We start from the raw sequence: 10,475 nt of genomic DNA on the forward strand, positions 1-10,475 counted from the left end.
TCTTCTAGCCGTTGGTGGAGTCTTGATGGAGGCTTTAATCTAGCCTGGTAACGTCTTTGCTGGGTGTTAATGATGAGCTGCCATTCCCAACGGTCTGAAGGTTGATTAATGTCTTGTAACCGCTCCGCGAAGGGTAGGAACGAGTGTCCGGATGTTTGAGCGACGACCTTCTCTCTTGGGACGATTTTATCAAGATCGTCCATCTCTTGTCTTCTGTGGACGATTACCATTTTGGTCGGGCGTATCAGTTGCCCCCTATTCCATGGTCGTTCATTATTTGGACGATTATAGGAATATGAAGAGTTTGTTATGACCATTCATTTTTTATTCATTTATTTTTCAGTAATGGCGCTTGGAATTCTGCTCCGCATTGATTGCGTAGTGGCGGCTATGAATCCTCTTAGCGCCACGTGTTTGGTTTCTACTGGTAGGAGTGCCTCGTTTCCGGTGAGTGTCTTTTCAGTTTTCCCGCACTTTCCAAGGCAGAAACGTTTGATCTCTTTTGGTTTTTCCTTTTTCCATTTCTCCATTGTCTGTGCAGTTGTTCTCTCCTACGCGTATTTTGCTCCTCAACTCCTCAGTTTTCTTCCTAACTTCCAGGTACGCCCACCCCATTTTACGCTTTTCTTTCCTTTTCAGTTTTCCCTTGCATTTGTGTCGCTTGAATTCTTTTTCCTTTTCTGTACTGGTTTCTCCTCTCACTGAGTGGTGGGGTTAGGTTTTTTTTTTTCTTTTTCTCTCCTTTAATGGTGGACACCTTCGAAGTTAGGCGTAGCTTCCCTTCCGTAGCCTTTCTTCTTGCCCGCCTAGGTTCCTTGGTAGAGCTTTCTGGTGACCTATTGGGTGCGCCTTCCCTCGCCGGTTCATACCCTGTGGTGGAGGAATTTGTTAATAGGGGTTCTGGGTTAGGTTCGGCGTTGGGTGTTTTATACCCCCTTCTGTTGGAGTCTCAGGCTTGGTTTCGGTCTATTAGAGGGCAACTAAGAGGGGAAAATATGGGTTTAGAGGAAGGGTTAGGTGATCTAGAGAGGGGTTCGTCCTCAAATGTGGTTGAGGAAGAGACCGGGATCGTCGCTATAACCACCACTCCTTCCCGTGTTCCTTCGTCCTCCCATTCCCCTGTTCCGGCGACGGCCCGTCGATTTCATGCCCTGAAGGAAAATTGCTCCTTAAAAGTTGAGGTTTTTAGTAAGTTTAAGGACAGATTTCAATTTCCAGAGGGAACTAAGGCTCGTCTACCCAGGAAGGGCGAAAAAGCTTGTGCCTTTGCCCACGGAGAGGTTTGCTTTTACGAGGCAGCTTTTTCGTGTGGCCTCCGATTCCCCGTCCATCCATTCATAATGGAGCTTCTTTACCATTTTAACCTTGCACCGGGGCAAATTATGCTTAACTCTTGGAGAATAGTGATTAGCTGCATGGTGATCTGGACGACCATTGCTGACGGGGATATGATCTCAGTTAATGAGTTTGTCTACTTGTATCGTCTGAAAGAGTCCAGGGAGTTTGGGTACTACGAGTTCGTCCCTTGGTCTAGGAAGGCCCGTCTGGTAGCTGACCTTCCGTCGTCCTTTCGCTACTGGAAGTCAAGATACTTCTTTGTATCTGGGGACGGTTGGGAGACGCTGCCCGACGATCTGTGGGGGAATGTTCCTAGGTTGCTGCGACGATGGGAGACCCCGTTGATTGGTGCGTGTCTCCCAATGTTGTTGGGCCCTCTCTTTTTTTTTTTTTTTTTTTTTTTTTTTTTTTTTTGTGTCTTGACGTCGTCCTTTTGCAGTGAAAGACCGTCCGGAGCTAGAGGCCAGGTTTGCCAAGCGAGTGCAGGCTGCTCTTGAATACGCCAGGACGATAGAAGATTTTGGAGAGCTGATTGATCCGCGAACCTTGGCTCGTCACTGCCTGGGGCCAGAACCTTCACTTTACGTTCTCAGTACTCTTGACCGTGAAGAGAGAAAACGTAAGTTGCACTTCACGCTTTTTCTTTGTGTTTGCTGGCATTCTTTTTACTCGTCCTTACGCCTCTTTTTTTATTCGTCCTTGGTAGAAATGACGTCAAAATTCAACAAGGAGATGTATGCTAAAATCAAGGGCAAAAAGAATGAGCCCCTTTCCAGCATAGGCCAGAAGCGGCTGAGGATCACGGACAGGGAGAAGGAGAAAGAGGTAGTGGAGAGAGGGTCGTCCACACCTACCCTTGATCTGGACGAAGGTCTGGTTGCATCTCCTGGAGTCTCAATCGAGGAGGTTGCTCGTCCCTCGAAAAAGCAGAAAGCTGCTAGCAAGGGAAAAGGGAAAGCTGATGCCAGCGTTTGGTCAGATGCAGGGACGGCCATGGACCGTGCTACCGAGCTCTTTACCCCTGCTGAGATGAGGGAAGTTACGAGCATCCCTTCACACGAGATGGTGAGCCGCCACGTCCACAAACTCGTGCAGGTGAATCGTCATACACCTTGTTTTTTTTTTTTTTTTTTTTTTTTTTTTTTTTTTTTTTTCGTTTTTCATCTTTGTTGTTTTTTATTGAGCTAACTTTTATTAACTTTGTATTCGTCCATAGGTGTTGGGGGAGACCATGCACATCACCACTCAGTACCTGGCAAATGAGGAGAAGGCCGTCGTGGCCAACTCGAAGGTAGACGCTTTGGAGGCTGAAGCTTCTGGTTTACGCAAGGACTTGATCGCAACTATGGACTCTCTCAACGCTTCTAAGGAGCAAGTCCGCGTGCTGACGGAGCAGCTGGATTCTGAGAGACAAACCGTGAAGCAGAAGGACGAACTTCTAGCGACGGCTGCTCAGAAGATGAAGGTTGCAGTAGCCAAAGCCGTCACTGCCTTCCAATCCTCTGAAGAATACAACACCCTTCTCTTCCAGTGGTACTTTAAAGGGTTCGAGCTGCTGCGAAGGTATCTCGTCAAGCATGGTCCTGCCGTGAGCCTTGACGATCTGGACTTTGAAGCCGTTGACAAGGAGATTGAGGAGGACGAGGCGGCTCAAACAGGAGTGTCCACCGGCGTTGAACCACCTCAGGCTACCCAGGACGATGAAATTCCCCCTTCAGCCTAGTTTGCCTTAAGAAAATTTCCATTTTTTTTTTATTTTATTTATTATTTTTTTTTTTTATGCACCAAGTGAAGAACAGTAGTTGTTTGGATGCCCCTCCTGTTTTTGGGGCCCCTTTTTGAACAATTTATATTTGAATTTATAAATGTTTGTGCTTGCTCATTTGATTTTTGGAAATGTTTCCCATTACCTGACTTTCTGGTCGTCCTGTATGGATAAAATCGTGTTGATCACTTTGAAGGGTTTGTCCCTCTTGTACAGATGAGACCATGTTGTGCGATGTACATGGACATCGAGGGAATTTAGCCTTAGAGGCGACGTCCATCTCTTTAAGGAACTTTTGTCGTCGTGGTGCTTCGATGTACTTCGTCCAAAGAATTTTGCCGTCATTATTCTTTAGATGACGTGATTTGTATCCATTGAGGACGTAATTTAGTTTTCAAGGTCGACGCACATCCATTATCGTTACTAAGCCATGTACGTCCATTTCAGGAGTTTCATGGTCATTAAGCTTTTTAGGGACGATGTACATCCATTTAAGGAATTTTATCGTCATTAAGCTTTTTAGGGACGATGTACATCCATTTAAGGAATTTTATCGCCATTAAGCTTTTTAGGGACGATGTACATCCATTTAAGGAATTTTATCGTCATTAAGCTTTTTAGGGACGATGTACATCCATTTAAGGAATTTTATCGTCATTAAGCTTTTTAGGGACGATGTACATCCATTTAAGGAATTTTATCGCCATTAAGCTTTTTAGGGACGATGTACATCCATTTAAGGAATTTTATCGCCATTAAGCTTTTTTAGGGACGATCTCCTGTGCTTATCTTTGGACACAGTGATGAATGACTTGCTCGATAATATTCAAAGGATGCTGGATAATACTCATAACTCGAACAATTGCTTACATAAGATAGAAGTATCAAATTGGTTTTACAATGAAGTTTATGGTTCCTTTTCGTAATACCTCTTTAGATGCTCAACGTTCCATGGACGAGGTAGTCTTTTCCCTTCTGAATCCTCCAGGTGATAGCTGCCCTGACGCGAATAATGGACGACTCTGTAGGGTCCTTCCCAGGACGGTCCCAACTTACCATGTGCTGGGTCCTTTGTGGCAGGGGTGACTTTTCTAAGGACGAGGTCACCAATGTTGAATCTTCTTAGCTTCACTCTTTGATTATAATATTCTGCTATCTTCTGCTGGTACTTCGCCATTTTCTCAGCTGCCTGATCTCTGATCTCGTCCAGGCTGTCTAAGTTTTCCTTCAATTGGTTCTCATTGGTTTGTTCGTCAAAGAATTCCCTCCTCAAGCTTGTGAGACCAACCTCGACTGGTATGACTGCTTCTGTGCCATATGTTAGACTGAATGGTGTTTCTCCAGTTGGTGTCCGTGCTGTCGTCCTGTATGCCCATAGGGCGCCTGGCAGTTCCTCAGGCCACATTCCTTTTGCCCCCACCAATCGGGACTTGATGATCTTCAGCAGGGTCCGGTTGGTTACTTCCGTCTGTCCATTGGCCTGGGGATGCCCTGGCGATGAATACTTATTTTTGATACCTAAGTTCGAGCAAAATGACCTGAAGCTGTGGCTGTCGAACTGACGACCGTTGTCTGATATGATCGTCCTTGGTATACCAAACCTGCAAACAATATTTTTCCAAACAAAATTTTGTACCTTTGCTTCGGTGATTGTCGCCAGAGCTTCTGCCTCCACCCATTTTGTGAAGTAGTCGATGGCGACGAGCAGGAACTTCACCTGTCTCTTTGCCTGAGGTAAGGGACCCATGATGTCGATCCCCCATTGCGCAAATGGCCAGGGAGATGATATTGTGGTCATCTTCTCTCCGGGGAGCCTTTGAACATTCCCATACCTCTGGCAACTGTCACACGTCCTCACAAAGTCGGCTGCGTCTTGTTGCATTGTTGGCCAAAAGTAGCCAGCTCTCATGATGTTTCTGGCGAGAGACTTTGCCCCCGCGTGATCTCCGCAGATCCCACCATGCACTTCTTCAAGGATGTACCTGGCTTCCTCCTTTTCCACACATCTCAAATACGGCTGAGAGTAGCCTCTTTTATAAAGTTCGTCATTAAGTATCGTGAATCTGGCTGCTCGTTTTCTGATCTTTTTAGCTTCCTCTGGATCATCCGGTAGTCGTCCTTCTTGAAGGAAGGTGATTATCGGATTCGTCCATCCACTGTCTGTGTGGACGGTGGAAATCTGAAGTTCCAGTATGCTGGGATGGTTCTGTTCTTCCATCCTCCAATCGGACTTCTTATCTCCACTGTCCATTGAGGCACTTCGGGCCACCTCATCAGCTTCTGTGTTCTGTTCTCTGGGGATTTGGACGAACTCTGCGTATTTGAAGGCACTGATCAATTGGTTTGTTAGCTTGAGGTATTTCTGCATCCTTGTTTCCTTTGCCTCGTACTCCCCTCTTACTTGTCCAATGACGAGTTGAGAATCGCTCCTGAGCACAACATTCTCAGCTCCTAGTGCTCAAGCCACTCTTAACCCTGCCAGCAGTGCCTCATATTCTGCTTCATTATTGGTCACCGGGAACTTAAGTTGGACTCCATACTTGATAACATTCTTTTCGGGAGAAGTGAGGACGATGCCAGCTCCGCCTCCGTGTTGGGTGGACGATCCATCAGTATTAACCGTCCAGATGTTCTCTACGTTTTCAGGGACGGTGAACTCTGCTATAAAATCTGCTAGTGCCTGTGCTTTTATTGCCACCCTTGGACGATACTTTATGTCGAACTGGCTGAGCTCGACTGCCCATTGCACCATTCTTCCTGCTGCTTCTGGTTTGTTCATTGCCTTTTTAATGGGCTGATCCGTCATCACGACGATGGGATTGGCTTGAAAATACGGACGGAGTTTCCTTGAGGCCATAATCAGGGCGAAGGTGATCTTCTCCATACGCGGGTACCGTGCCTCGGCGCCCTGGAAGGCCTGGCTAACGTAATACACAGGAAGTTGTAAACCACCATCTTCTCTAATTAATGCCGCGCTGACAGCTGTGGCTGAGACGGCTAAGTACAGGAATAGCTCTTCACCTTCTTTGGACGGGCTCAGGAGGGGCGGGTTGCTAAGATAACTTTTTAGCTCTTGGAAGGCCGCTTCGCATTTCTCCGTCCATGAAAACGCTTTCTTCAAAGTTTTGAAGAACGGAAGGCATTTGTCCGTTGCCTTTGAGACGAACCGGTTGAGGGCCGCAATTCTCCCTGTCAGGGACTGCACTTCTTTGACCGTCCTGGGTGAGGACATTTCCAGGATGGCCCTGACCTTCTCGGGATTTGCTTCAATCCCTCTCTGCGATACTACAAACCCGAGAAACTTTCCCGAGGAAACCCCAAAGGCACATTTGGACGGGTTTAGCTTCATGCTATATCGTCTGAGAGTGTTGAACGTCTCTCTGAGGTCGTCCAGATGGTTTTCTTCTTCCTTGCTCTTGACGAGCATATCATCAACGTAAACCTCCACATTTCTCCCGATTTGCTTCTCGAACATCTGATTCACCAATCTTTGGTAGGTGGCCCCTGCATTTTTGAGCCCAAAAGGCATGACTCGATAGCAGTAGAGTCCCTGGCTGGTGATAAAAGCGGTCTTCTCTTGGTCTTCTTCGGCCATCTGTATCTGGTTATACCCTGAAAACGCGTCCATAAATGTGAGAAGTTTGTGTCCTGCTGTGGAGTCTACTAGCTGGTCGATTCTGGGCAGCGGGAAGCTATCTTTTGGGCATGCTTGGTTCAGGTCTGTAAAGTCGACACACATCCTCCACTTCCCATTTGACTTTTTGACCATGACTACGTTGGCCAACCATTCTGGATAGTGAACTTCTCGGATAAATTTTGCTGCAAGCAACTTACTTACCTCGTCCATTACTGCCTTATTTCGCTCGGGAGCAAATACTCTCCTTTTCTGCTGGACAGGTTTCTTTTCGGGATCAACATTCAGATGGTGCTGGATGAGGCTTGCTGGGATTCCTGGCATATCCCTGTGACTCCAGGCGAAAATGTCGAGGTTGCTCTTCAGAAAGCTGACGATTTCGTCTTTCGTCCTTTGGCTCATGCTCGTCCCTATTTGGGTCGTCCTTGGAGGGTTTCCTTCAGCCAGATCTATCGTTTCAAGTTTCTCCATAATCTCTGGCGTCTTCTCCTCAATTGTCCACGTATGGTTTTCCTTTGAGGCCAGGACGGCATGGTAGCATTCCCTGGCCAGCACTTGATCACCCTTAATCTCCCCGATTCCATGCTCTGTTGGGAACTTCACCTTTAGGCAGTATGTGGAGATAGCAGCTTTCCAACGATTAAGCATTGGTCTGCCAATGATCACATTGTAGGACGAGGGTGAGTCTACTATTAGAAAATTGTGCTGGTTGGTTACCTGAAGGGGATATGACCCGGCTGTAACTGTTAACGTCGTGATTCCTCTGGGGTACACTTTGTCTCCGCTGAAGCTGACTAGGGGAGACTCAAAAGGACGAAGTCTTTTTGGGTCCAGCCTTAGTTGTTGGAAAGCAGGAAGATAGATTATATCTGCAGAACTTCCGCTGTCGACCAGGACTCTTCGCGTGTTGAACCCCTCGATCATGATCATGATGACGAGTGGATCATCATGGGGCTGCTTCACACTTCTGGCCTCCTCTTCAGAAAAATGCAAGTCTTCACTGGTGCGTCTTTGCTTTGACGGTGGTACACTGTGGACGCTGTTTACCTGTCTTTGGTATGACTTCCTGAGAGATTTGAATGACCCTCCGGCGGTTGGTCCCCCGGCGATGGTTTTTATTTCCCCTAGCGCATTCTGTGGACGAGGTTGGTGGCGATCTTCGTCTCTTCGTGCATTCACTGGCTGGCTCTTCTGTCCGTACCTGCTGAAATCCCCCCTTTTTACATACTGTTGTAGCTTCCCATTACGGATGAGCTCTTCAATCTGCTCTTTCAGGTCCCTGCAGTCCTCCGTGTAGTGCCCATGATCTTTATGGAAACGGCAGTATTTCCTTTTATCGCGCAATCCAGGTGCTGACTGGAGTGGTTTTGGCCACTTTAGGGATGGTTCGTCCCTTATTTCTGTTAGAATTTGATCTACGGACATCGCCAGCGGGGTGAACTTTGACGGACGAGGGTTTTTATCGTCCCTTCTTCGGTCGTCATTTCTCCTGTCATGACGTTCTCGTTTTAGCCCTCTTCGATCGTCCTCCTTTTCCTTCTTCTTTTCCCTGCTCTTATCTGCTCCATCAATAGCTGCCAGAGCTTCCTCCGCGTTCATGTACTTCTGAGCCTTTAACAGTGTCTCGGCCATCGTCTTAGGGGGATTTTTTGCCAAGGATGCTACAAAATCCCTGGACTTCAATCCTGCTTTGAAGGTTGTGAGATGTACCTTGTCATCCGTCTCATCTATTTCCAACATTCCTCGGGTGAAGCGTGTCACGTAGGACCTCAGTGGTTCCTTCTCTCCTTGTTTGATGGTAAGTAAGTGGTCGGCAGTTCTCTTTGGTCGCTGCCCCCCCACGAAGTGACGGACAAAGGAATTGCTCAACTGTTCGAAATTGTCGATGGACGATGTTGGCAACTTGTTGAACCATTCCCTGGCTGCTCCTTTGAGGGTCGTAGGGAATGAGCGACAGAAGATCTCGTCAGGTGGCTGTTGGAGGCCTAAGGTCGTCCTGAAGGTATTCAGGTGATCCAAGGGGTCTTTCAGCCCGTCGAAAGGTTCTAGTTGTGGTAGACGGAATTTGGAGGGTACAGGGCACTCTTGGACAGCTATGGTAAAGGGCGAATCCGTCTTCCGGACGATTCTCTCCAAACTTTGGTCCGTCTTTCCTTTTATGGCGTTTCTTAGCTCGTCCATCTCTTTCCTCATTTCCCTCAATAGGTCCGAACTTGCTTCTTCTGGAGTACTTGTCCGCCTTCTGTTGCTGTCTTCATCGTCTCCCCTATCCGCACGATTGCTTTCTTGTAGTAGTCGTTGTTTCATTTCTTGGTTCTGTCTTGTGAGTTCTTCCACGGTTGCTGACAGCGACTGAACCTGTAGGGCCAGTGCAGCAGGGTCTGGGTTTGTACTAGATTCCATTTGGACTGGGGACAGATTACGTTTATCGTCGTCCCCACAGACGGCGCCAAACTGATGATGATTTGATCGTCAGTTGATTTATGATCGTCCAGATGAAACTGTTCCTCGCCAGACCAATCTTCTGCAACTCGTGAACGAACGAAAGGAGGTAGTTTGCCGGCGTTGTGCCTGCAAAAAGGTCTCCGATGCCAAAGTCAGTAAGATTGACAAAGGAGAACAATGGGAGTAATTTTCTAGAGTGTTTTCTTACCCTGCCCCTCTCGGGGTTTAGCTCTTTTATATGTGTGTTTGTAGGTCCTTTCTTCTAGCCGTTGGTGGAGTCTTGATGGAGACTTTAATCTAGCCTGGTAACGTCTTTGCTGGGTGTTAATGATGAGCTGCCATTCCCAACGGTCTGAAGGTTGATTAATGTCTTGTAACCGCTCCGCGAAGGGTAGGAACGAGTGTCCGGATGTTTGAGCGACGACCTTCTCTCTTGGGACGATTTTATCAAGATCGTCCATCTCTTGCCTTCTGTGGACGATTACCATTTTGGTCGGGCGTATCACTTATTGTCATGTGTAAGGCGGCCACACCAATAACATAGATTTGGCAGTCATTTGTACTTGAAACGTATCCAAATTTGTTTCCCATTCTCTAGAGAAATTAGTCGGCCACGGCACAATGGGAGAGTTAAGTCTAAACTTACCTTAAGGCGAAGGAAGTTTCCACCAACCATCTCCTTGAACTCTTTGGGCAAGACACTACTCCAATAACTTCGCTAATCTTCAAAGCCGCCTCCATTGTCATATAGCAAGGTGGGATACCATGTAATTGGACCCAAAAACTTGCCCTGTCAAATTTGACATCAGCTACCGGAGTTTCTTTTTCATATTTCTGCATCACGACCAAGTGCTTATCAAAACTCCGTGGTTCATTGGAGATAATTCTGTCCACATCGTTCTTGTTGTCAAACGTAAATAGAATCGTATGATCTCCATAGTTCTGAAGAATCTTGAATCCACTGCGAGACCTCCACAGAGGGTTAAAAGTACGTGCAATGCCGTTGATGTTTAAAGCTCTCTTCGTAAAGAACTTTGCGATAATGGAAAAATCCTCTAAACTGTCCTCAGTAGTTAGCCTATATCTTAGACCCTTCCCTATCAGTTAGGGTGAGACGGCTCCAATTTTGAGTTAGATCATCCATAGTCCCCAAGTAAGGTTTTCTAAACAAAACACTTATCTATTTCCCAATTCCTTGGAAAAAAAAATACCCACTAGCCGAGAAGTAAGCTTGTTACTCCAAGGAACACCAACAACACCTTCGAAATGAAGGGACAAAACAATTCTACTTTG

General features: G+C 46.8%; 1 protein-coding gene across 1 annotated transcript; it reads left to right on the forward strand.

Annotated features, from left to right (window-relative positions):
- Nucleotides 1-345: 345 nt before the first annotated feature.
- LOC126700918 (uncharacterized) lies at nucleotides 346-3,061 on the forward strand. The gene is made up of 6 exons (XM_050399083.1): nucleotides 346-447; nucleotides 542-600; nucleotides 719-1,686; nucleotides 1,778-1,957; nucleotides 2,045-2,403; nucleotides 2,555-3,061. The coding sequence occupies exons 1-6, from the start codon at nucleotides 346-348 to the stop codon at nucleotides 3,059-3,061; spliced, it is 2,175 nt and encodes a 724-aa protein (XP_050255040.1).
- The last annotated feature ends 7,414 nt before the right edge of the window (nucleotides 3,062-10,475 follow it).

This window comes from Quercus robur, chromosome 2 (genome assembly GCF_932294415.1).
Source record: "Quercus robur chromosome 2, dhQueRobu3.1, whole genome shotgun sequence".
NCBI lineage: Eukaryota > Viridiplantae > Streptophyta > Magnoliopsida > Fagales > Fagaceae > Quercus > Quercus robur.

Excerpts from the sequence above, each read along its gene's own strand:
- LOC126700918 (XM_050399083.1), top strand. The coding sequence starts at position 346 with ATGGCGCTTGGAATTCTGCTCCGCATTGATTGCGTAGTGGCGGCTATG. Across the intron at positions 448-541 it reads GTAGGAGTGCCTCGTTTCCG|TTGTTCTCTCCTACGCGTAT; the intron begins GTGAGTGTCTTT and ends TTGTCTGTGCAG. Across the intron at positions 2,404-2,554 it reads GCATCCCTTCACACGAGATG|GTGTTGGGGGAGACCATGCA; the intron begins GTGAGCCGCCAC and ends ATTCGTCCATAG.